This window comes from Anguilla rostrata, chromosome 2 (assembly GCF_018555375.3).
Source record: "Anguilla rostrata isolate EN2019 chromosome 2, ASM1855537v3, whole genome shotgun sequence".
NCBI lineage: Eukaryota > Metazoa > Chordata > Actinopteri > Anguilliformes > Anguillidae > Anguilla > Anguilla rostrata.
Window position 1 is genome coordinate 10,862,397 of NC_057934.1, and position 27,724 is coordinate 10,890,120.

The 27,724-nt window shown below is 40.6% G+C and overlaps 1 protein-coding gene across 1 annotated transcript; it reads right to left on the bottom strand.

Moving 5' to 3' along the window:
- Positions 1 to 27,260, bottom strand: hectd2 (HECT domain containing 2). The gene is made up of 21 exons (XM_064319597.1): positions 26,698 to 27,260; positions 23,059 to 23,185; positions 19,886 to 20,024; positions 19,643 to 19,745; positions 18,982 to 19,071; positions 18,724 to 18,788; positions 18,084 to 18,129; positions 16,914 to 17,023; positions 15,637 to 15,785; positions 15,198 to 15,321; positions 13,896 to 13,992; positions 13,197 to 13,304; positions 12,656 to 12,788; positions 11,932 to 12,020; positions 9,565 to 9,723; positions 7,317 to 7,391; positions 6,877 to 6,964; positions 6,657 to 6,763; positions 2,675 to 2,790; positions 1,960 to 2,103; positions 1 to 1,520 (listed from the first exon to the last, which is right to left on the bottom strand). Exons 1-21 carry the CDS (start codon positions 26,833 to 26,835, stop codon positions 1,400 to 1,402), a joined length of 2,328 nt encoding a protein of 775 aa, XP_064175667.1. The 5' UTR covers positions 26,836 to 27,260; the 3' UTR covers positions 1 to 1,399.
- Between the last annotated feature and the right edge of the window lie 464 nt (positions 27,261 to 27,724).

A 27,724-nucleotide genomic window follows, 5' to 3' on the forward strand; every position in this document is an offset into this window, starting at 1 on the left:
TGGGGACAAAAACATGTTTAATTAAAATAAATAAAGACATTGCATTCGAATTCCCTCACCCACAAATATTATAAAACAATGCAGTTCGAAACCACTCTCAGTTGCTGCCCTGCCTTTAAATATGAGTGATTGCCAATTCAGTCTGGCCTACATAACTGAACGTTCTGTATGAAAAGTGTACAGTACCACACAGTTGTGGATGAACCAAATATAATTTCTGAATTACAGTCAAACCTGTACTCCTTTAACAAGCAATGACTCGTCAGTCGTGTTTACAAGGGCGAGTCAGCGATCCAAGTAGCAAAAATATCCAGCTGCTGGCATCTGCACGATTGGTCTCATTATCAGTGTGCTTTATGAATCAGAGTACTTCCCGTGTTTACATTTAAACACTGACAGTTTTAAATGTACATTTAAACACTGATGTTTCCACATGGTGAGAAAACACGAAGGGGTCAGGTCAGGTCACCAAACACAGACAGATTTACAGCATCTTGGAACCACTGATAACCATCACATTAGACTGTAATGACAAAATGCGAAACTTAAATTAATGCTTCATAAACATTCTACATCCAGCTTTTACACAAAACACCAAGGCTACAACATTAAGAGTCACACACACACGGTTCAGGAATCACAATTAAGAAGAGAGAAAATGTTCCATAAATACTTAAAGTCTTGAAATCTCAGCATAAGCCGTTTGTCTAATTTCTTATTCTGACTAAATCAGAAGACAGAATGAAGCACTGATTAGGATAATTTAGAACTTTCTTCTCAAGATCGTTGAGAGATCTCGTCAGACAAGTACCAGCACTGCTTGTTCCAGGACAGTTGGGTACAAACATTTTAACCATTCACACCTTTTGACAGTCATATTTTTGACATATGACACTGTGACATATGGCCAACTTGTATAATTACGGATCCAAACCAGTTCTACCTACATTCAGGCATCTGTTTCCACAGGTCTACTTGACATTCCTGTCAACACCAAGGAAAGATAAAAAGAAGGCACTATACTGTGCTACAACTGTTACTGATATGCTGGAATTTTCTTATGCTTACCTAAACATAAAACTGTCAGATTCCGAGTCATAGTTGAAATATAAACTCTTGTTCCTGTTCAACACTTTTTGTCACAGAACAGCAAAATTCAATTCTAGGGTCTGCTGACTTTAAGGATGGAAGACAGCAGCACCACACGTCTCAAATCGATTTGTTACAACTGGACAACCTTCACAGGAAACCAGACATATTTATTTGTACTTTTAAAACGTAGTAACACTCTGCACCCCAATGTAGCCTTCAATAATACTACAATAAGACAGAAATCTCTACGATACCAGAAAGGGGGGGGATCTAGAATTACACTACAGGTAAAACCTCTGCAGTCAGCTCACTCCAGACCAAATCCTTCAGCATTTGAAATGGCAATAGTTAACTTCTGCTTCAGCTCCTTCTTGCTCTTGTACGGAGGCAGGCATATCTGGTTGAAACACGTGTGAGACACAGGCAACCTGGAAAAGACAGCGGGTCAAAGAAAGGAGAAATTATAGTAGTCCCTGAATAATTCACAGGTGTTCCCGTGCTCTCCACAGCTTATAATGGCATCCGTGTCTTTAGAGAAATCTAACACCCATATGCTAGATCAAAGCTGGGCAAACGTGTCACTGGGGTGCTACAGCACAGAAGAATTTTGAGGTTTTGAGTCAAGAACTCTGTGCACTTCACCTAATATACTGAAAAAAATACATAATTAAGGAAAAGCTACCACTGCTCTTGGTGACCTAGGCTATCACTGAAGCTAACACTGCTCAACCAATCATACAAATCATTTCAAATCCCATGAACAGATAACAAGCAATCAATAATATAACACAATTGCTTGTGGTTCTTTAGATCTACTTCATTTTGCAAAGCATACTGGTGGACCGAGGGAATGTATGCCGATGTTACCATTCGGTGGAGACATCAATCTTGGCGATTTTGAAGTTGAGGTCGGCCATCCCTCCCACGGGGACCCGGTCACTTCCCGTGGTGAAATGGAGGAGCTTTTTCTGCATCTCCAAGGGGAAGCCCAGAACAACATCCCAGAAACAGCTGGAGAGAGAGAGGGAAGGCACCTGCCTGTTACATCACACTTTCAGGGGAGACTGCGTGGCACAGTAGAAAAAACACATTAAAAGACCAGACTGAAAGCTGCCTATTTATTTATTACAACAACAAAAAAACACAATTCCAGCTGTCAGAGTCCAGCTGTTGAAGAATTTCCCAATCGAATATGACACGTATTTCTAAGGAATCAGTTAAATTGTTGCAAACTGTCAGTGGACTAGGTCATGGGCATCCATCAGCAGTGTTTATGTAGCTGTTCAATAAACTTGAACTTGCCATTTACAAACCAAAGCAATGAATGGGGATATTAATAACATCAATGTTTACTTAATTCCATGAAAAGAAATTCCTTTTAAGTGTAAAATAAACTATTCTAAATTATTTGTCTGATAAACATATGAATGGTGATACTAAACAAAAATAATAAAAGGAATGCAGGCCATTTATATTTCCCAGGGTACCCCAGTTCAGGCAAGCAAACAAGAGCGGCCATAAAAGATGTTGACGGCTGGACCCAGCAGCAGGAAGGGCGAGCGAGCGAGCGAGGGAGGTGTACCGGATGGTGGGGTCGGTCTTGCTGTAGCCCTCGTACTGAGCTGCCTTCTGCAGGGCCGCCATGTCCAGCTCTGGGCTGCCACACACCAGGATCTCCACCTCCTCCGGCCTCAGCAGCTGCAGCACAGAACGCCCGCACCTCTGGCCATTACTGCAGACCGTGCTCCGCACACACGCACACACAGCTGCAGCACAGAACAGCCGCACCTCTGGCTATTACTGCAGACCGTGCTCCGCACACACGCACACACAGCTGCAGCACAGAACACCCGCACCTATTACTGCAGACCATGCTCCGCACACACCCACACACAGCTGCAGCACAGAACACCCGCACCTATTACTGCAGACCGTGCTCCGCACAAATACACACACACACACACACGCACGCACAGACGTGCAAGCACTCACAAATACACACACACACACGCACACACAGATGTACAAGCACTCATACACACGCACGCACACACGCACAGAAGCAGAGACACGGAAGCACACACAAATACACACAGATATGCAAGTACACACACATGCACGCACAGACACGCACGTACACACACGTACACACACACACACCATCTAATCCGCAACACGAGGGAAAATGATTAGGGAAAAAGCTGGATGAGTTCCAAATTAATCCGCAAAGGGCTTTGATTTGATTTCTGTACACAGAATTTATGATATCATTACAGCATGACCGCACAGATAGCTTGATGTTTCGGCTAGGAACCTTATCTATTTTTTTTCTAATCACTTTTTTAAATCGAAAAAAAAAGACTTTACTTTTTACATTTTTTACTCCACAGGATTGTGTTCTGTCTCCAGAATGTTCCATAGGCCATACAACTTGCAAATAAGTGCCTTTTTATTTTTTATTTTCCCAATTGGTTACAAGCATTTCTCAATACTGAGTTCATTTTTCCAAACACTTCACACAGTTCTCTGCACCAACATGCAGCTTGGCAAAACACCAAAACTAACAAAACACTGCAAACATGAGCCAAATGTTTTATTTTTCTGTGTACAGTAGATGGTAATGAAATTGAAAACACCAGGGTCGGTCTTCAACGAGTCGGGAATCAGAAGTGGTTTGTCTCAGTTACATAACTTCAATCAACAGTTTTTAAAAATCATTTGTCTTCAAAACCATAATATCTACTTTATAGGATTTTAACATTTCCATACGGTATTTGTGACGTAGGAAACTGCTGTCCATTTGAATTTTATATGAATATAAATTTAACAGTTTTGAAAACAGTATCTAAAAATAGCTAAATGGGCTGTACATACAGTACATACAGTTGTTTTGCTGGTAGTTGAGTTTGAGTGAGAATTCAAGAATTTTGAAAGCTGTGGTCATTGCATGCATTTTGTGTCAAATCAATGGAAAATCATTCATAGTCAGTCACAGTTCGGTTCACATAAACTGCTTTTGCGTCAACTGTATGAACAGTTATGAAAAAGTGAGCTCCATATTGAGAAATACCAATTTCAGCCAAATGCAGAAGCTGTAATATGTTAATATGTAACACTGAATTGCTATTCCACGTCACAGCTGGGTTATAGGAGCACTGTCCTGGCCTTCGTCCTTGGAAAGGTCTGTCGCTGGCGTTTGGAACAGGCGACGCACTTATCACAGTCCACTTGTCTTATCTCGATTCAATTAGCACTCCGTTGTGATTGGTACAGATGCGTATAAATACTCTGACCTAGTTTGGACACAGGAACAATCAACTGCTGTGGTCAATCTAATGAGCGCGTTCAAAGAGATATTGCGTCATTGCGCAAGGATGACAGATCGGTTTACGCCCATCAGTCTCTCCCTCCACTCCGCGGTGAGTTTTCACCGCCTCACAGCTGGTTACATAAGCAGCGAGAAGTAGACGCGTTGCATAACGACGTGAAGGAGGGCGGGGCGTTGCTTAAACACGCCGGACAGGAGGCAAATGCGGGGGTGGGGCGGGGGGGGTTTGGGGGGTCAGGGGCAACTATGTGAAATATACGAGCCTCTGCTTTCTTCTTTCTGTCTCGGTGGCCCCTTTCCCTAGATCAGGCTAATCTGACACCGCTCTGCAAAGGCACATGCAAACCCCCCTTTTGCTTTGCTCAAGTTCAAGCCTAAAATGGAAATGTCCAGTGCTTTGGAAAGCCAAGTGCAAGAGCATTTTTTTATCTGCACTTAATTTCCTTAGCAACCAGGCAAGAACAAAACTCACTCTGCACTCTGTAACTGCTGTGCACCATAATCTGCACATCTGAAAAATGACATATCATATACAGTGATTGTTTTACGAGAAATCACAGATTGTATGTGAAATTTCCAACATAAATTACATTGCTGAGGAAAATAAATAACTTCTCTGTTGTCATCTGAAATATATTTTAACTCACTCTTCCTCTGGAAGTGTCATTGTACGTGTTCAAACTAACCAAACTGAAGAAGTGAAATTTAACCTGGACTTTCAACAAGACAAACCCTGTGGGCGTTGTGCCTTCTCCACACTGCCAGAACTCCAAATTGTTCTAGAAGGTTCAGACTGAAGCGGGACCAATTCTTCAACAATGGCACATTATAGTCTTACTAATGAGGGAAAATAGCTTCATATAATTACGCATGGTATAAAAATGTTAAGATGTTACCACTACCCAGAACCAATGGAGATTTACCGTCAGTCATTGGGCAAGGAAAGGTATGTGCACTTTGACAGTGACTATATAGTATCATGCATATTTGTGCCAAACAAAAGACAGCACAAGGCTAAATATAAAACTGAACTACTTTCAGCATTCTTTTTAAAAAACCTCAGCAACATTCCAAGACATTCTGCTCCAATTACCGAAACAGAATTGCGAGAACTAACTGACTGTGCTCGCCCCTGCAGGTGCTCGTGAGAATTCACCCCCAGGTGCACGAGGAATTCAGCTAGGGACTCAACGCGGCACGTCCGCACCCCATCAGTTATTGCTGAATAAACACCATTAACCGCAGGGCTGTTTCCGCGGGCTGAGAAGCGAGTGTCATGCAACGATCTCAGAAATGCCTCAGGCGGCAGAGCAGCAGCAGAATTTTCGGCGCGCCTGTTTGCCTATCAATCACCATTGTGCGGCCTTGACTGAGGCTGAGGGCTACAGTTGATAAAACAAAAGCCGGTCGGAAAAAACAGGCCGGAAAGATGCTTCCATGCTCTGAGCCGTTCAGATCACCAGGGTCCTGCCAAGCTCTGCAAGCACACAGGACTTTTGTGGGCCTTTCGTGAGCCGGCTGATTTAAATTCTGGAAGGGTCCAGAACTCGCTATTTCACAGCGGTTGAACATATTCTTCCTATAGGCCTCTCAGAGATTCCCCTCTCCCTGTTTAAAAGCCTAGTAACTGCATGGAGACGCGGACAAAGGCAGTCTGATTAAACAAAGGCTCGGTCTACAGAATCGGCAGGGTGTGTGTGTGTGTGTGTGAGTGTGAGGTGGTGGGAAGGCTAAAAGGGGAAGGCTAGTGAGCTTGTTTACGAAGTTCGGCATTGGAACAGTATTTAGACACACATACACACACACACACACAAAGCACAAAGGACAAAGACACAGAGCCGCGCACACACACACACACACACACACACACATATAAGCGCGCGCGCGCACACACACACACACCCCTCCCATCCACTGTGGGCGTGCCAGTTGAGTGCCTCATCTGGAACTTATTACAAGCCTGCAGCCAAATGGCTGCTACTCATGACTGCCTGATATCCACTAGTGCTGATTCGCTGGTACTTATCATCAGTGTGTGTGACACCGTGTTCACATAGCCACCGAGAAATCATGAAATAAACACTCCCTAGACTTTACAACTGCCTTCACTGTACCTAAAAACGTATGTGGTTCCTCAGTGCCAACATACTAAAATATTTATAAATTGCTTATATAATGAATGGGGATCACTCAGTACATTGGGAGCTCTTATTTTAGTAAAAAACACGAGACTCACCATCAGTGCATTTGACGCACAAACGCTGTGGAACCCATAGTAGAAGGAAGCAAACTGCTTGTAAATGGATTTATTCAGCAGGAAGTCAACGTACAGCTGGACGTATTCTGCAAACGCACAGGGCATTGAATAAATTAGCCAGCGCGGAGGACGTGTCCCACATGCAGAGACAGTCTTTTCACATTTTTTTCCCCTGTGAACCAGTCTACGGTTGACGCACCCTTTCTGTTCTGCTTGGTGACTTGGATCTTATCACCTCCTGGTTTGAGGTTGTAGGACTTGATGGTCCCAAGTTCTTCCTGGGAAACCTGAAACAAATCTCCATGGTCTTACTCCTTTTGTGGCAGCGAAAATTAATTAACAAATCATGAACAATTAACAAATAATTCCCAGCTTTAGGGACAGGGTATACAGATAGGGGTGTTATAGCATAGTATGTTTTGTTGATTGCAATCTGGACATTTTTCATTGGCTAACAGAGAGAGCATTGGTAGGGGAGTGTATGCTAGTGTTCATGCCGTACAGGTGCTGATGACACAGCCATGGGACCATAAGCAATTAAAAAATAGAGAAAAGGATTCACACACATAGAATGAGACCTTAAATCCCTGCTATAAAATGTACATCCAAGTACAAATAAGGATAATGAATTATCACTACCTGGAAAGTTAAACAGAAGTCTTCTTCCACATTTCCCTCATAGCTGAGAAGTTCTCCAAGCCCACGAGCAAGATCCTGCAAGGACAAAAGTTTGTGTAATTCAAACACTGTCAGGTTCCCCTGAATCTGGCACAAACCCAACAAAACTAAAACTATGTGCTTCACAGCGATCGTGTGAAATACTCAACATGTCATTTTCATTAATCTTAGCGTGAATCCATAAATCAACATATGAAACACGTTACATTTCATGACAAAAACAAGCCATTTAGGATTTGTATTTTGCCTGCAGTCTACAGTTCATCTACTGTACTGTAAATTGATGGAACTCAATTTGGAAGAGCTTCATTGAAAATAATAACAGTGAATGAATATAAAATGTCAATCTACACCCAAGAAGAATAACTTTATAAACTAAAATGTTCGATACTTGAAACCCAACTTTTTGTCCTCTTTGTTGTAATACTTTTTAAAGAGCTTCAATGCCCTCCTTACAGGGTGAAGCCCAGACTTGGACACAACACCAGAACTAATAAATTGGCTTAAAAGGCAACTTTAAAAGCGTCGAGTCCAAGAACAAATGAATGGATTGGTGACTATAAAATCCATTCCAAACTAATAAATGTTTAACAACTAGCAAGCTGACCAAGACTAAGGGTAAAAATAAATTATCCCTGCATAACAAAATCTTTGTTAAAAACCTTTAAAAACATGTATATTGTTAAATTGATTATTCAATACCTAAAAAAGGCAATGACATTATGTACAAAAAGGTTCGTACATGTGACCATTCCATAGATAGACGGATATATTTTGATAATCTATTTTGACCTAAGTTCAGAACATTTAGTGAAATTAAAAAAGGGCATGATTCCTGAGCACAGATGCTTTTTGGACAGTTTTAGGACACCAAAGAAACTCCTCTGTCTGTCTGGCACCATCTTACTCTCTAGAATGTTTCAGTTAGGAAGTGAACAACAACCACAGCAAGTCATGAAGGAAGCCAGCTGCTCCAAAAATGGAGCTTCTCGGCTTCAGTGGAAAGAGATTCTTAGGGTGTTCTTTTAAAACTTTCACAAACATGATTTTTTTAGTGAAAATGTTTTGGTTAACACTGGTTACTATTTATTTCTAAATTATATAATGTTATAGCGTAAGCATAGTGTAATTTACAGGCGTTCTCAGTCATGTAAACATAGAAAAAAGCTAAGCTTAAGAGCCCTCTGCTGGCAGACAAATGTAATGACGCATTACGGCATGATCTCAGGCATTTCTGATAAAACTCAAATGGACCTAACCTAAACCAAAATGTAATCTAAGCAAACAAAACTTTCATTCATTGCAATACTCAAAACAGATTTATGATTTTAATGATAATTTAATACAGATGTGAGTTTGTTTTCGTTTCAGAGAATGATAAAAAAAGGAATACTGCTTTAATGACTAATAAATAAATAACACTAAAAATAAATAATACTACTGAGTTAAAAAAAACCCCAAAAAACAACAACAACAAAAAACAATGCTCACCATTATCTGACAACATTTGCAATGCAAGATTCATAAGCAAATAAGTATCCGCAGAAATAAATGCATACTACCATGCTGATTCCAAAATATAAGTCTTATTTAAGCCCTATTTAAGCTCATGTAGCACATATTTTTAAATAAAATTCTCGATCGGGTGTCAAAGAAATATTAACACTGTATTTCATTTGCTGTAATTTTAGAATCTGTCATTGCTACGTGTGCACCTTTCAAACAGAGATGGCTTGAATCGGGCGTTCCGACGTTCGGGTAATTGCAGCTATGATACATCCGCACATTGAACAGAGATGAAAACACATGAGAATTTCACACCGCTGGCAGAGCAGTGGCGTGACAGGACCTCAGGAAGGCCCTGGGCCAATAATGATGCCGACCTAATGCACTTCATCCTGCCCGCAGTAGCGAGAGAATGCGAATGAATAATTCAATTTGCTCACTTGCAGAGTCATGCTGGAGTCGCAAAAAATCTTAAAGTGCAATAGTGCTAAATCTGTGCTACCTCCACACCCGAGGTTATTCTCTGAATAAGGCACATACACATCAAGAATTGCTCTGCATTGTCCACAACTCCATATCTTTCAACGACTATTTGATGTTGCATAAAGGTACCCCAGCTGAGTGTAGAATATGTAATAAAATCAAAGGCCCTTCATTTTTGTTACAAAACTACAGCCCTGAAAATGTTAGCAAGCATACGTACCGGCATGGTTTGGTGCAAATCATCCAAGGTGAGGGTCGCCATGCCGACAGGAGTGTTTTGGTCACATGGCACAATGGGCGGGGACAGCAGCTTCTTGTAGCAGCATGGAGGGAAGCGGATGTCCAGTGTGATGCTGTTGTACACTGCAAGGCCCATGAGCTGACACACAGAGTCAAGTACTATGAGCAGGGAGTGAGGTTCTAATATAACTGCATTACAATGTTCCCTCTGAAGCCTCTTTCTCAACAAACTTCCATATCTCTGCCTGACCTGAGGATCTTGGTAAATTGTGCTGGATTTTGTTTAATATTTATAACTTACCCAGCCTTAGTTGGCCATATCTTGGTATTATATTCAGTTTCTAATGCCTGCTTTCATTCATAAAGTCAACTTCAACTTGCATTATAACCAGTTCAGCTAACAACAGTTTTTTATTTTAATTTTAAGAGCAATTCGGAAACAGAAAAGAAATGTGTTTTCCGCACAGCAGGTGTATGGTAGTTTATGTGCAATCATTTTCCATAACCTAAAAGAGCTCCTCCACGTGCTTTCCTAATGCAACTACTGTTCAATAGGGAGTCTGTTCTGTTTGAAGCACACAGCTCTAAGCAAGATCTTCCAACAGAACTGCAGAAGCCAGCAGGAAAATTCCATGACGTTCCAAGTGATGAAATAAACAGAAAGTAAACCCTGAGCATTTTGCTGCTCCTCACAGGCAGAAACATTGAAAGATTCTCTAAAACCAGGTAGAAAAAAAAGCATTTTCCATAATAATCTATCCGATGTGCAGAGGACCGCAAAGGAGAGCGAGATTACACATTACTCTACAGCACTGATAGTACACATTACTCTACAGCACAGAGTACACATTACTCTACAACACTGATAATACACATTACTCTGCAGCACTGAGAGTACACATTACTCTACAGCACTGACAATACACATTACTCAGCTATTCTGCAACATCCACTAATTGGTAGATGGGGGATCTGGCAGACGGATGGACCAAGCTGCAGTGACCCCAGGAGGCCATTAAAGAACTAACAACAGGACACAACTCTGCTGCCTGCCACTGTATCTCTTGACATCACTCCTGGAAGAACAGCAGAGCAGAATCACATAAAATGTAATGTGTAGCAACTGTCACCCACAGTGAATTTATCAGCATGTCCAGACATACCAGAAACGTGATTGTTTTTAGAATACAAAAGGACAACACAGAGACAAGCACTTTATCACTTCACCGTTTTTGAGCATATGCTTCGGCTGTGGTAAGCTTCAGGTGAGACCTTCACATAAACACTACCTGACAACCACCAATTAAACTGCAATGTACAGCTGATTCTCGGGTCTCTAGCACTTGAGCGTGGAATGGAACATGTACCGGTTGATTGGAACATTGGCTCAGATGAGTCTCTCAGCTTCGTTCTGATGTATGTGTTCTGAGCAGGTTGCCTTGGTACTGATGTCATTGCAGCCTTTTTGGTGCACTGCAAACAGTGCTTTACAAGCTCCAACATGTCTAATATGAATATTTATTTATTTTAATGAACTATTACCAGCATACTTGCTCAGTAGTACTCAAGAGTAGTCATCTCTAATTATTTAATAATGAATACATTTTTAAATATTAATTATCAATAAATTAATACTAAATTTAAATACGCTTTGGATAAAAGCGCTATATAAATGCAGTCCATTTACCATTTAAATAATTACGTTGAAATAGCTTGTTTGTTTCCCTTCATAAGCTGATGTCTGTCTCTGCTTATTCCATGAATGTGGAAACTTGATTGCAGCTTGCATTTGTGCTATAATGTAAAACAGGATGGTATTGGCTAACATGGCCAGACAAAAGTCAGTTATTGTTATTGGCCCAGAATTCACCTATTGTGAATCCCCTGTGTAACACAGCTTTAGCCAAAAGCTGCTGTTCATCCATTTGATCATGACGTTATTAAGCCTGGCAACTGCGCAATTTCTGTTTGAAATCCTTTCATGGAGTTTCTGGCGGTGAGTGGCAGCTTTTCTGTGGAAACGATACCTCAGTTTCATTATGGAAAGAGTCTGAAGCTAAGCTACAAGTTCCACATTGAGGGCAAAAACCCATGTAAAGGATTACTGTTTCATCCATGAAATATGTCACTGGTATAATGCCCATTAATTTTCAATATATGTGCTGTGTATGAAACCTGGACATCTTTATGGTATGAAAATATTATTGTGTGTGATTCTTGCCACGTTCCTTCAGCATATGGGCTGTGTTTTCTTTTTTTTGTTTTTTTTTGCTTCATCCTGGCGTGAAGAGTTCATGCTGCTGTTCCGTGACGCATTTCACAGCCACTGCAGAGCACCAAAGGATACGGTTCCAACCAATCGGAACTCGGAGTAGTTGTCACACTTCCAGCTGCTGAACCAATGGCAGTGGGAATCCTTCAAGTATGTAAACATGCCTGCAAAGTACACACAAATCATGTCCGTTTTATACAGATTCCCAGAGAAGCAGCTCCTACAGTGAAACAATATTAAAAACACGCCATAATACACACAATCTCTCCCGACCTTTTTTCCCCCTGTGGAGTTGGTGTAGGCCAAATGAAAGCGTTCACTCACTGAACAATCTAACATCGCACTATTAAGTCTTCACATGAACAGTAGGCATGTTAGAGGTTTAGACTAGTGGCTGTGTCAACATTTTAATTTAGTCCCAGTAGGTGTAGACATATGCCCATGAGCCTAACCGTGGGAAACAGTATTCCCCACGGGGGAAAGAAGGAGAAGATGGAGTTGAAAAGAAACAGTGGCTGAATGCCTGCGTTGGGCTGTGCTCTCACAAACCGACGGAGGACGTTTTGGCAAATGTAACACAAATCAGAGCCTCACAACTGTCACTGGAGATTCAAACCGAGGAATCAAGACGAAAATAGGGACGAAACACAGTTCAAAATGAAAAGTAGTCTCCCCTATGATTTCTGTATTTTTTAGTGTACAGGGCCTAATTCATTTGATTGCACTGCAATGCAACTGCCCCTAATGCAATAAATGTCAATTAGCCACACAGTCTCTTGTTAATTTCTTCTGTCTTTACCGTAGTCTGTGTGAAAAATCTGTCGAATCAGGAGAAGAAACCACTCCTTTGTGAGACCGCCCATGTCTAAACCAGCTTCCCCCACAAATGTCACTTTCAGCTTCTTTTTCAAGTCCACTCGCTTTCTTGTGAGCTGTAGGAAAAAAGAAAAAAGAAAAAAGTTGCAGCCGAGCCATTTTTCCATATTAAGCCATAGAAAGAACTTTCCAGAACTGATTCTCAGATGGGCTGGGCTATAAGTACTGTTGAAAGGAAATGTTATTCAGTTATTTTACCACTGGAAAAGGCTGCGTCGAACTGCTTTTAGACACATAATACTCTGACTTTTTAGACACTTAAAACTAAATTAAACTGAAAAAACACAAAACTGTATTATGCTGACTATCCAATATTCATTATTCGTGTACAATAAAATGTTGATGACTATTCTTTTTTTTTGTTAAATTCAACCAAATAGTGCAACATTTTTAAGGCCCAGATTGTTGTCTACAGTTGAGAACAGACTTTTGCAGGTTTTATTTTGTCCAGCATGTGTCATTACCTCATCCAGTGAGTCACTGACCAGCTGCGGCCGCCGGACTCTGATGTTGAGAAACAGAAGGCTCATGTCCACCCTTTGTCTGCGTGACACTTTGTCCACCAGGCTTTGCTGCAACGGGCCAGATCACATGAGTGCTCCCACGCCGAATTACACAATAAGATCTTTCACACATTCACAAAAAGACGGTTCTCAGAGAGCTCCTCCAAGATCAAACAGACCTCATAATGAGTCTTTTCTGAATTCATCTTGTGGGTGTTTCATAAGATATGAAAACTCTAGAATATTCTAATTGTGTGGGCTACGTGTCTACACTAAATAATACATAGAGCAGCAGTGTAGTTACGGAGGTTAGGAATCTTGGCTAAGAACTCAAAGGTTGTGGGTTCAAATCCCAGCTGTGGCACTGTTACCATCCCCTTGAGCAAGGTACTTAACTGGAATTGCTCCAGTAAAAATATCCAGCTTTATAAAGTGATTGTATGTAAAAATGTAATCTGTGTAAATTGCCCTGGATCAAAGTGTGGGCTAAATGGACCGAGTAAGCCAACCTTCTGTTGCCTTGTTGGTTCACTGCCTACTTGTAAGACTGTGTGCAACCCTCTCTTTGGCTTGTGATACTCAGCGAACCGAAGTGTGGGCGGCAGACCCCGGAAGCAGGGAGGGGACCCCGGGGAGAAGGCGTGCAAAACAGCGCCTCACCCTGGCCATCCTGATCATTTGCTGCTCCGAGTCCCTCTGGATGACGGCCTTCTTCACCGCCGCCGACAGGATGAAGGGGAACTGGCAGAAAGAGAACCTGGGGGGGCGGCAGGGGACAGACACCGGGACCGTGTGAGAGGCGGGACAGGGCGGAGCCGCGCGCGAGCGGGAGGCCTGCTCCACACCCCCGGGGAATGCGCCATTACCGCCTGTACCCTCACAATGAGCCCTTTCATTGCCCTTTACTTTTTTAAACAGAAAAGCCAGTCACACGCTGTTCTTTACTGCCTGCTGCCCCAGTGACTGAGCGACAGTCTCACCATTCCACAGTCAACCGCCCAGGGCAGACACTCTGATTAGGAAACTCTGCTTGCAGTAGTGGCATACTTCTGATAAAGACATATAGAGTATTTTGCAGAATAATACAATGTCTTGATTTCACCATTAGTCAATGAATACAACAAATGAATCCAATTAAAATATTGAATGCATTCTTTGCACAAATATAGCAATAATGCATGCCCATTTCAGACTTTGTGTACAGGGCTAAATAAACAGGGGTAAGGGACCGGTCTTACAGGACGTGGACAAAAAGTGCCACTTCCAAACGTGGTTAGCTATTTGTCAGAGGCGGTGCCTCAGGGGCGTGTCCATTCATTCCTATGGCAACGGTGCCAGCGATATGTCAGCAACAGCTGATTGTGAAGAGAACATCGATAAAGATAGACAGTTGGAAAAAATCCAACTGTCAAGAGGCTACAGCATGACCGCGACAGGTCGTGGTTTCTCTAAAAAATCTCCATCAGAAGCGTCCCAATAAAGATAAGAGTGATTTGTTTTTTGTGGGCTCTCTCTGGAGCTTGGGGTATTGAAGATGGCTCGGTTAAAAAGGTGGTCTAGTTTCAGCGACGCAGAACATCCACAGAGGATGGACGCAAAATCTAGACCAGAAAGGTGTGACTCTGCATGTCTGTATTTTCTGCACACGTTACACTGAACATTACGAGGAGCTATAAGTCTCATTCCTGACCTAATGAAGGTGCTAAATGCAACTTTACTTTAATATGAATGTATTATTATTATTGTTGTTAATAATAATAATAATAATAGCCAACATCATCATTGATAACACAGTCACACACTCATATGATTGTGTGTTTATTTCTGTTGTGAAGCACTTTGGGTTGCAATTAACAGTACAATAATAATATAATACATATTTGTTTCACAGGACCATGCCCCTACAAATGATAGTGAAGATCTGTAGACAGCAATGTGTTGTGTGCGATGCTTTTCTCACACCTGTTTGAATTTCCGTGGGTCTGCCAGGTGTGATAGTCTTCCATGATGTCTATGTGGTCCAGGGTGTGGTTGTAGAAATCCGTGAAAGAGATGATGGGCGGGGTAGAAAGGCTGTTGGCTGCATCTGGTGAAAGATAAATGCAGTACTAAAAACAGGAATGAACAAATGACTGCCGTGGACTTGCACTGGCATATGTACTCGATGACACGGAAGTTGAAGGTCTCCACCCAGACAAATGCAAATACATGAGTTTCCCCCCTAAAAACACAAATAGAATTGACTATATTCGTATTATAAATGCATACATGCGCTTTTGTGTGTGTATATATTTATTTATTTACTTTAACTTAAAAAGATTAAGAAAGGTACAGACACTACATGATCCTCTAAACTCCCTCTGTCAAAATGGGTGGGTCCCCCCTGGGTAGAGTCACTCACTGAGGAGGGCGAGGACTCGGGCGGCTGAGGGGATCCACCAGGAGCACTTGGCCATGGGGGGCAGCTCCTCGGGCCGGGCTGGGAACAGGCGGGTGGAGATGAACTGCAGCAGACGCTCCACCAGCTGCTTGAACCTCCTCTGAGACAGCCTGCGGGTGAGAGGAGGAGGAGGACCACATTGACAGATCAGCAGGGCATACGCTCCGTTCTGCTCATTCGCTAAATAAAGACCAAAGTTTCTTTTTTTCTTTTTAAATACAAAGCATGCCCTGCGATAAATTGGCGGCCCATCCAGGGTGTAATCCTGCCTCTCACCCAATGCACGCTGGGATAGCCTCCAGCACTCCCCCCCCTTGCGACCTTGTCCAGGATAAGCGGGTACAGATAATGGATGGGTGGATGAATACAAAGCACTGTCGTATTAATTTTGATAGAGCTGTTTAAACTTTGGGGTGTTCGGCTTCCCGAGAGTGATGTCATTATTTGAGTCACTGCAACAGATAAGAGTCTACATAAAGCCACAGCCTTCTGAATAGGGTAGCAGCAGAACCTGATTGGGTCATTGTAAAGTGGGCAGCAAATAAATGCCTGCAAAAGTCAGTATCCTATTGACTCACAATTCACTGCTAAACCGGTCAGTCCTGCTGTTGTTGGTGTAAACCATGAGGACACTGTACTGGTAGTAAAGTGGCTACCAATATAGTGAAATTATTATTATTTTTGCTTCTAACTGCTTACATTTAACTGACACTGTAATTATTTATGCTTAGCAGCAATGTTAATTCAATATTAAAGTAAATTAATCTCAAGAACATGTAAATGAGAAGATCAAGAACTAACTATTAATTAGGTGCAGATCAATGGGCAATAAATATTCAAAACAAAGAAGGCATGCACCATTATTTATTTCATAAATTTAACAAAACTAAAATTGTGGCATTGTGAGGGTGATGATCATCAGGACTGCAGCAAACCATTTCTATGCCTATTTCAGACAGCAAGAGATTTTATACCCCAAAAGTTGTCTATAAAGGTTGTTTACATATTTTTCAAAACAGGATATTGCTTTGTGTATAAATTAATACCTATTTTTTGCACTATAATAAATAATACATACTAAATACAGTCATTTTAAACAAGTCCATGTTATAGAAATGGACACAAAGAAAAGATTGTTTCAGGCCAATTTTCCATGGATATATGAGTATAAGAGTATATGAGTATGTATGATAAAATGGAATGCTTCTGCTAACCGACGGTAGAAAAACAAGGCTCACTTTTTAAACCAGTGCACCAGGAAATGGTGGTCTGCTTCAGCCAGGCCTGCGATTTGCCTCAGCAAGTGCGCAAAGATCACGTAAGTGGCTGTACTCGTATACTGAGGGTTCTGCAACAAAGAAGAAAGCATTTCAGCACAGCTTTTAAAAGAAATACATACTTTTCAATTGTGAACGGTGATGAAATCCCGCCGTTTACTAAAATATGGCATTATTTGAAGGAAACCGACATTTCCACTCCAAAATGACCTCATCCAGTTCTCTCGAGGGGAAGACAGCCCATAATAACCAGGGGCTGACTCACTCGTCTGACATCAACGCCAGGCGGATCAGCCCAACGACCACGTCTTCCTTTTCCATGTGAAACCTTCCTCTGAGAAAATGTGGATCGCCAACCTCATCAGCAGCCCTAACATGGATATCACCATACTACTAATTTTAGATTTAAAAATTACAGGCCTCAAATATACGAGAGGAACGGTATAAAGGCAAAGCACACAAACGAGCAGGGAAGGGAAAAAGGCCGCAGGGTGTAGAAATGGCTCGATACTTTAATGCGAATTTCAACCGAAGCTACGGACGTGAAACGAAAATCTAAAACAGATTTGATCTCTGTAATTGGCGGCAATTAGCCACATGATTCCATTCTGGTGCAGGGGAGCATTTACTTTCACTGCTCCCTCCCAGACGGTGAAGTAGCCTTGTGGCTCTGTCTACGCTGGGACAAAACGGAGCCAAGCGCACTGCGGTGGTCATGTGTAAAATAAACACTTCGCTCTCATTATGCGCTCTTAGACCTAGCGCTTGACTGGGATATGACTGGAGTCAATGGAGCATATGGCGAGGGAGGAGATCGGCAGTTTCCTGCCTTTTTTATTTTAGCCGGTAACCGAGCCAGCTGCCTGTATATCACCCGGTGTTAAACCACAGATGTGACGATGTGCGTATGAAGCGCGCTCAGACTCCTAACGCAGCTCAGTGTTGTGGAAGGCTGTGTAGTGTGCGCACGCGTATTAGCGTTATCGCACGAGGAAATGACTGCCGTTACTGGAAAAATATTGGGCGAATCGCAGTTGCACAACGCCGGCGGTTTGCTATTTATAGCACAGTTTTAATCATTAAGCCGCTAAAAGGCCACCATCGCAGAGTCTGTGAATAGTCTCAGATTACCTGAACGAGTACAAAATATGCCCTCAGGTCATCTTTGGTCCGAGGTCTGGAACATAAGCACAAGTCAACACTTCATGTTATGGGGGTGAAACCCTTTCCGTGCAGTTCTTTTCACATTAACGACCAACCAAAGTCAGAGGTAAGAACAGACATATCCCCACTCTTGACATTTAAAATAAAGACACACGTGAAGATAAACTTCAGGAGGACTGCCATTCAGGCTGACTGAGAGGCTATTTCAGAGCTATAAATAACAGGAGATAATAACAGGGGACAATTCTGCTTTTCAGAGCAAAACGCTCAAAATGATTGTCAATACAGTTCCTAATGACAGATTAACCCCCCATTGTACTGATTAAGCTGGATAATGCGCTCCAGTGATGACTGCGGCAACTGGAACATGACCGAGCACCATGGTTACGCCTCTGGTACGTGTTCAGAGGACAAATTCATTACATCTTTTGACATTTACCTGTTATGTGCTTGGAAAATTTAGAATCATAACATAACAAAAGGCCAAGGACTATGAAGCCAAAATTCAGAACAGACATATTTCTCCTTCTAAAGATGAAAAAGCTCAAACGCTTATAACTTCTCACTCACCTATTACACATTCATTATTACTGCACATGCTACTCACCCTTTCCATTCCCTTAATAAACTGTTAATGATTCCCCTCAGCACTGATTTCTGGATGTCTGGAGGCTGCAAAATGAACATTAGAAATGAATACAAAGACTGGGTTAACACTCAACCATGAAAACAGCACCAACAAAGGCCATAAATCAGCTGCACTCTGTTTTAGAAAAACTACTCAATAAACTTGAACATGCATAATATTTTCCACAAATCTGACTCAGGCTCAGAAATAACATGAATCTGTGTAAATGTTACGTACTGTATAGAGTAAGGCATCATAGACAGCATTGACAAATTTGGTGTTTATTCCTGAATCCTCGATTGTGTTGAATGGTGCATTTGCTTCTTTCTGAAATAAAGAAAAAGGCTTTATGTTCATCACTCTAAAAAGTGCATTTGGTGTATCAATATCATTGCCAGCAATTCCACAATAGTGGCTACCATTCCTTTCAGATTCAAAATTCACTTTGGGAGCAGGGTGAAACCACAAAATATACAGTGTGCGGTTTTATTGATGGACTGACTAAATTGATAATGATTCATTCACTGGTATTGATTCAAGATTCAACACTGATAGGGCACATATACAATATATTTCGCAAATGGGTACTCCAATAAATAATGACTGAATAAATAATGTCAGAGAAACTGTAAACTGGTGATCCTTTTTCAGATCCTTGTTCTCAAATCTGGCCCTTAAATCCAAATCCAGCCCTGGTTTTCCTTTCTCCCAGCGAGGTACCTGAACAAATAGTGCTACTGATTGGCCAGATAGTCTTCACACCTGACTCCCAGGTAAAAGGAGGGCAGTGGTCCCTCCCATCAAGGACCGTGATTTGAGTAACAGGGGCCAATAGACATACGATCAACATGAAGAATACACCTTCAGACATTGAAAAAGAGATGTGACATCTTCAGACCTTGAAGGCGCCATTCAACTCCAGAAAGGAGTCAAACGTGGTCAGGTAGAATTCATGGACGGCTTTCCAATGACCTGAAGCCATTGCGTTTTCAATGTCCTCCCTGAAAAACATAAGACAACACGAGATCCAGGTTCTGTACAAACAGTTCAGTCTATGATGCCTGTGATGTGTCGTACTGCCATGCTGATTATTAATTATTGATAAGGAAGGTTGAGTCTGGCTGAAGGGGTCTTTACTCACTGAAACTCTTTGACGGTTTTGGTGCGCAGGGGGATCACGGGGTCAGTGGGGAAGGGAGCCTTCACCTCCGGGGGGAGGGTGTGGATGGATATACGCTGCTTCTGCCGGGCATCAGCACAGATGGGGGGCAGATCCCTCACTGTAGAGTGATGAGACCCCCCCCCCCCAAAAAAAAAACACACAAACAGGAGAAACAATGACATTTTTTGGTGAATGACAGGCTCATTCCCAGATCAAACAAAAAACAAACACTACCATTTCCTGCAACCTCAAAAGAATAGCCAAAAAGGAGGGAGCCAAAAAAATGAATGCTTCAAGTAAAGGTGAAAGTTTCGGAGTAGTAACCGTTAGCAACAAGTACACTTAACCAAATGAACTTACTGGTGATGCTGTAATAAATTATGAATAATGGTTTAATGAAAAGCCCACATTTTTATCATTACTTTCTTAAACAACTTTACAAACAAATCAGCCTCACTTATACAAAGTCATTTACCAAGGATCCGCTTAAGGGATCTACTTCTTTTTTTTAATGGATAAGCTGCAGTCACAGATTTTCAAATGGTGTAGCCAAGCCTTGGGTTAACAGCAACAGGATGGAAAATCTTTAACCAAGTGCATCGTTGCATGGAATCAGGCGCCTATTCAAGGCAGCCGATCGAGACCCCCCTGCTGCGCAAAAGCATTCTTCCTTTTATTTTAATCTGCTGAACTTTTCTCCTCCGAGACTGCTCACACCACTAGGGGTTTGAAGGACTCCAGTGTACGTGCTGGGAGAAAAGGCCAAACTAGTTACAGGTCTACATGCTATAATGTAAAGGTCCTTTGAGCTAATAGTGCTGTTCTTGCAAATTTTTGGCTAAGTTCCCAGTCGGCAAGGATCTTAAGGCTGTCAGGAGAGGAAAAATCACTGTAATTTAAGTAATTGTATGCCCTCTCCCTTCTGTCCATTGTTCTGGTGAACCACAAATGTTACAATATTTTCAAAGTCACTCTTGAAGTCAACTGACACTATGCGAACGATACTTTCCGCAAATTATGTAACGCATAATAAAAAATAATAAAAAATTATGTCTGATAAACAAATAAGCCACTGTTATGTCAGGTCAAACACATCAAGGGTGATTCAACATAGTGTACAACCAGTATCGACTATTTAAAAATGTATCTTGCAAAAGAGCATAGCCCTTTTTGAACCACAATATGGAAAATGAAACCTATTTAATCAAGAAGAAAAAATCCTTACCTACACATAGTGCTCATAACTACGAGTATATATAAAATGTTCCCTAACTAAGATAGTACTGCACCCTACTTTTTGGGAAACCTTAGTCTCCAGCTGAGTAAGTATGTCTTGTTTTGGTGTCTGGATAGTGAGGGTCTACAGTTCAAAAACCCACAGGAGACCGGTCACAAAGCAGAGCAAGTTTGTTAATTCAGGGTACGTAGGCAGAAATAAAATACTTAATGAACATTATTGGACAGGTTTTGTTCCCATGAAGGTACAATTATAAACAAAGGCATTACGAAAAAGATTCCACACCTCACAATTAAGAACACAAACAGCAGCATCATTAAGTCGGCTTCAGATCAGAACACGCTTACGTTTTGGTTCTTCTGATACACAACAAGAACACTGTGACGTGACATTTGGTCAGCTTGCATTCTAGGCGCACCTAAGCTGCTTTTCGTACATGATGTTCACCATGAATGAAAGCGAACAAAAACGGCTGCAGCCTTCATCTGTCTAAGCCATTGTTTAAGGCTGTATGCAGCAACTTTGATCTCAGTGAAAAATAAAGCAAAAACATCTGCTTGAAGTATGATTCATTAATTCAAAGCAGCTTAAACGCATCACTTTGAAATTAATTTAAAAATGTACCTAACAAAAGGAGACTGCAAATTTCATTCACAGGTTTTATTCACAGAACAATGCCAAACACACTGTTTTACGGTATAAACTAGATGGATTGGACAGCTTTTTTGTGCACCATATTGCTATTTTTTATTTTATTAAGGGTCAGAGTGCAATTCAACAAATCCAACAGCAACCTTGCATATAGACCAGCCATATATATGGTTATAGGCTATACAAATAAGAATGCCATTATCATTGAAATACAATTAATTAAATTCAAATTTCACAAAAATAACATTAATAGGAATTAAGTATCTTTAAGCAATATAAATTAAACTGAATCTAAATACTCAAGAATTGCGGCACACAATGTTGTACACAAAACACAAAAGTTTTTGTCCCATATTCCCAAAGAGCCATTTTATAGATCGAGAAAACCACTGCAGCCATGGTCCCACAGACGGCAGTTTGGCATACCATCCAATAATATATTTATGGCAAATACTCAAAGTCTTTTTATTTTGATTTTGAGCTGAAATTAACCGGATGTGTTGCATAAGTACTCGCAAATACAAAACATTTCCTTAAATGATGTCAAGCAGCTTGGAGCATCGAAGGCTCCATGTCCATGAGATGAGAGTACAGGAGTTACAGATGAGGAAAACACCCACAGAATGGCCCTACCACAAAATAACATGCTACAGCAGTAGGGATATTTCTCAAGGACTGACAGACACTGCATCAAAAAAGCAGAGCCACAGGTTTGAATACTTTGGAGTAAATGATCCGACAAATTATAATTATTTTCATTCTAATAGTTTTACTGGAAACCAAGGAAATGGCAAACACACTTTAACTTTGCTGTTGCAGCCAAACATAACATGTCAATTTAAGTAGCTAGTCTGTCAAGAGCACGTATTATGAGAGGTAATGCTTTTAATAATGTATTCTTTCAAATTGGTTCCAGAAATGCAGATGCAAAATCACCCGCCCAAAATTTTCCAGCCCCACTATACATTGATTTTTGACAACACATCATTTAGAATGGTACAAAATGCTGAATATACAGAGCAAACAAGGCCCAGAGTGAACAAGAACGCATGACATAAGCCACAGAGTGAACAAAATGCAAATGTTAATTTAACAAAAACGATACAGGTTGCAGGTTATACTGTACCTGCTAACATTCTTAAAAAATAATAAAATACATTAAATCTAATCTAATTTCCTAATGTACTCTAATATCATTAAAAAAATGAATAAATGAATGATAAATAAATGCTATGTGGGTGGCATGGTACTGTAAATATCTCACCATGTCTTACAGCCGGAAGCAGGCACTGCGTAGAGAAGCCCGGTCCCTCGGACGCTCGTTTTGAGTTCACGGTGGAGATGAAACTGCTGAAGGAGGGAAAGTGCTGCTTCGCACCACGGTCCAATCCCTGTCGGAGAAACACCATTCACCCTTTACACGCTGCTGAAACAGATAGGATTTTTCAATACGAGTCCACATGGGAAAGTGACCGCATCGGGTCAAGTGAGCCACAGATTCTCTAGTAATCACGATTTTAATGTGAATGTGTTCATATCTGTCTTATCTTCTCCATAAATAGTGTAAAACAGGTTTGTTCAATGTTAGAAACTGACAGCCAATGATGGGAGAGTGAGGCTTCTAAGGGTGTAATGATACATCAATCCGGATCGTTGTATCGGTACAAAGGGCAACGATTCTATCCAACCAATGCAACGTGAAAAAATCTGTATCATTGTGAATCATAGCAAAATATTTCTTTAAATGTTGATAATCTTATGGCAGTTTGTTCTCCAGCAACATCATTGTTTAAGTTCCCAACTCAACCACATCATCTATACTGGATCTTTTTGGATTATATCGTAGCAAACCTTGCCAAATCTAACCTTTGCCTCAAGAACTGAAATTGTATCCTATCGTGATGAAATCCGATGTTTACAACCCTACAGGTTTTATAAACCACATCATGGATGGAAATACTATGCCATGTCCTCTAAAGCGCTGACTTCTATGTGAGCCAATCACAAGATTTTGTTTTCCATAAAAAAATACCATGATTCCTTGAGGTCATTTGGTTACTGGTAAATAATAATAGCTCCACCCGTTTTTGAAACAGGTTCAAAATGCTGAACTCACCATTTCAAATGGATAATAGAGAACTTTTTAAAAGCAAAGCAGATCGGTAAGGAAGATGACATTATACTTCAGGGACAATTCACACAAAAAAACAGTAAATAATGACTAATGACAGACAAAAATTGGCACTTTTATGAGAAAACTGGGGTGTTGTACCTAACCTAAAAATAAATAGGCCGAATTAGGCCAGCACAGTATGAGAAAGGGGGGTACGATGAGCAACTGTGTGAGTTGCTTTCCATATCAATGGCAAAAAGCCCTGACTATCACTGATTTTTTTACCCCCCATTTAAATAGGCACAATTAAGTGGATTAAGGGTCAGCCTCCTGAAAACAGTATTACACAGTCCCCAGCAGGCTCAGACATCTTGACAGGATGAAAGCGTTAAAACCATATTGGAAAAATACATGGAAGCACATGCCAAGCAGATGATTTTAAAGCATGGGGATTCATTTATTTCCCAAAACCACAGAGAGATGATCCTATTCTCCTGGCTCTTTTCCCTGTTACCGTTCCCATTCTATGCAAACAACAAAGGGATGACTGTAATATGCATATAATATCACCTGACTCATACCCAAGTAGTAATTTCACATGTTATATTCCAATTTTTATGTCTTACTGAGGGAGAAATTCAAAGTTCACCATGTCACTGCTTCTGTGCTATATTAAAACATTGTATGAAATTACAATCACAAATCACGCAAAAAAAACATACATAGAAAATAATTCAACAGAAAATGAAAGCTACATATGCACTAGATAAAAATTAAGCTCTGCCTGGTCTAAAAATTAACACCATGTTTGGCCTTTTGAATCTGTGCCTCATGGGAAGGCATAATTCAATCTCTTGGGTTACAGAAACATTATTCTTGGGGGTTTTAAGTCAGACAAAACAAACTCTGGTCCTCGGGCACATTTGAGCTGGTGTAATACTTTAGAATGGATAAATATAGCGCTGTAATGTTTAGTTTCAATGAGATAAAAAAAAAAAAACAACTTGATGGGATATTTTCTAAACCTTCATTAATCAGTTGAAATGGAGCCCCTATGGTTCTGCAGATGAAGAGTAACAAACTAAACCCACCACTTTCAGAATTTAAAACACTGTGGTTTTTTATACGAAAGTTAAAAACAAGTTTTAAAAGAGGGAAAACACCTTCATCATAATCAAACAGGAAAATGGAAGCATCACCATATATATTTGTAATACATGGAAGTTTCCTTAAATAAGTGTTCACTGTTCAATACAATGCTGTCATATACCAGGCTGTAGTTAGTACTGTTCCTAGCATCACAGGCGTTTCTGTGTTCAGTGCTGCATTCAATGTCACGGGGTCATGCTGCCCTGTTCAGTACTGTGTACCGCAGCATAGGTCGTGCTGCTGTGTTACTACCATATATAATGAGCAACAGGTGCCGCATAGGCTATTATAGCCAGTGTTCTTGAAGGCCTTCTCGTCCGAATTTCACAGTTTCTTTTAAAAATCCCTACCGCTGGATAAAACGGTATCATTACTCAATTAATCGGACCCCCCAAAGTATAAACGCCTTTAGTAGTCAGTGAAGAAGTTATTTGCTCGAGTGTTTATATGCATACTGTGGAACAAGGAGTAGGCTACTGGAATGGTCAATTACATGTTTCACACAAGGTTTGAGATACGTCATGCAAAAATGTTTCTTTCATTCTTAAAAATATAATCGACTTTGATATTCTGATTAAGGATGAACATAACGCGAGATGCAGTATACTGGAGATTTACGCTTACGTTAGTCTAGCAAAGGGAGAAATGTATCCAACTAAAATATGACATTACCAGACATTACTTAAAGCCTAAAAAATGATGAGTACTGTATTCCTTTTCTTCATTTCTTTTTATTATAATATGCCTTCGTTTCCAAAAAAAAGCGATTTTGATACCATTGCCTTTTTACCTTTTAAACTTTATAAAGCAAGTCTTTGGTTTATTGAAAAAGTAGGCAACAGAACTGGTCATTCAAGCACAGTATTAGCTGTACTGAAAAGGCTTAAACAGACTCTTGCATAACGTAATGAGAGGCAAGCATTGGTCCAAAAGGTCCCACCCTATGTCTAAACTTTAACTGACACTAAAAAAATATCAACAGTTAAACTGGCAGCAGATGCGATTAAAAAATAATAAAGTTTATTCTTAAAGATTTCCGATATGCTGGTATTTGCCTATAGGGTGCATTATTGCAGCACGTTTATGAAAAAGAATACGCAAACTGAACTGCTATATATGGCATCACCTCAGTCTGTGCAACTAAGCATAGTTCGTGAAGAGACAAGGCAGCATATGATATAGCCTAAATTTAAATGGGCATATTTCCTTCTGAATCCGTGTGCACAAGGTAATTCATCATTTCAAAAATGTATATGATCAATCAATCAATCAATCAATAAATACACTGATGTATAATTAGTGAGTGGCGGTTCAAGAAGGCAATGTAACATCAACAACGAAGGTATTTAAAAGCATAATATTGACAAGCAGAGAAAATGTTAAATTTATTATAATAAACAACAGCTTTTGCTGTAAATATGTACAATCTACATTGATACGGGTCGTTATTTTAAAGTGATACAGAATATATTCAATATAGTCAATATTATTGACTAACTGCAACGCGGAGGATAGTATCTCATTTTCTTAAAATGTGAACTACAGCCTACACATCCACCAGACTACACAGAGTCAACAAGTCGTGAACGAGATGTAGATTACTATAATTAGTTCCAAACTTTCTAACTTTTATATACTTACAGATGGTGGCTGATTGAGAATTGGAGGAAGCCTCTCTCTCTCCCTTTCTTCTGTAGAAACCGACACATTTCTTTCATTCATATTTAGTTGATTCTCTTCAATCGCATGTCTTGCTTGAGTTGCGATCTCGTGGGACATGCTTTTCAACGAAGTAAATGTGCGAGTTGCGCATAATCCTCGTCCTGTCGATAACACACACCTTCAGTCTTACACTTCACTGGCCACTGTAGATATCGTTAATAAGCGTTCGTGTTCCGGATGCTCATTACCAGAAGCGTTTTCGTCATACAGAGCAGGTGAGATTTCGAAGATTGTCCCAGCCAGTAGAAACTGATGCTGCTGTCAGGCAAGCTGGGTGCAGAGTCCAGGAAAACAGAAAACAATAAATACGGCAAATATTTACATTATTCGGTAAAAACTAACCGCTAGTTTATGCAATAATACACCATTTTTTCGTCCACATCGACGACAGCACAGCTAAATACTGGCGCCATGTTTAAAGGAGGTTCATAGAAACGAGCTTGGAGACGGCGGCAGTCTCTACGCAACGAGTGGTTGCACTGCGTATTTAGCGCAATTAAACGGTTCCAGATTTAGTAAACGCTCACCGTCTTGCTTCCAAGCTTTCTGGAATATCATTAGCCATCTCAGAGCTAAATGGGAGTGTTTTAGAGCATGGTAGTGATTTGCATAACGAATTATATTAGCATTAGTTTGATGTTTAACCAGCAGTTGTTGTTGATAAATATATTTAGGAAGAAAAAGTAAGGATATCAACAACATTAAAATAAAAATGGTCACTCAAAAGAAACTACCTACTGCTGTAGTCAACAAGTGCATTCGCGTTACCCCGCAGAATTGTAGTTTTTTTTTTTTTTTTTTGGCTGTTTAAATCGGTACATATTTTAAAATGCTCCGTGGTGTGAGTTTAATTTAATAATATCATTAACATGTTAATTGGTCATGATGATAAGACACCAATAATTATTTCAACATCTTTCATAAACTAAACACTATTTAATGCACA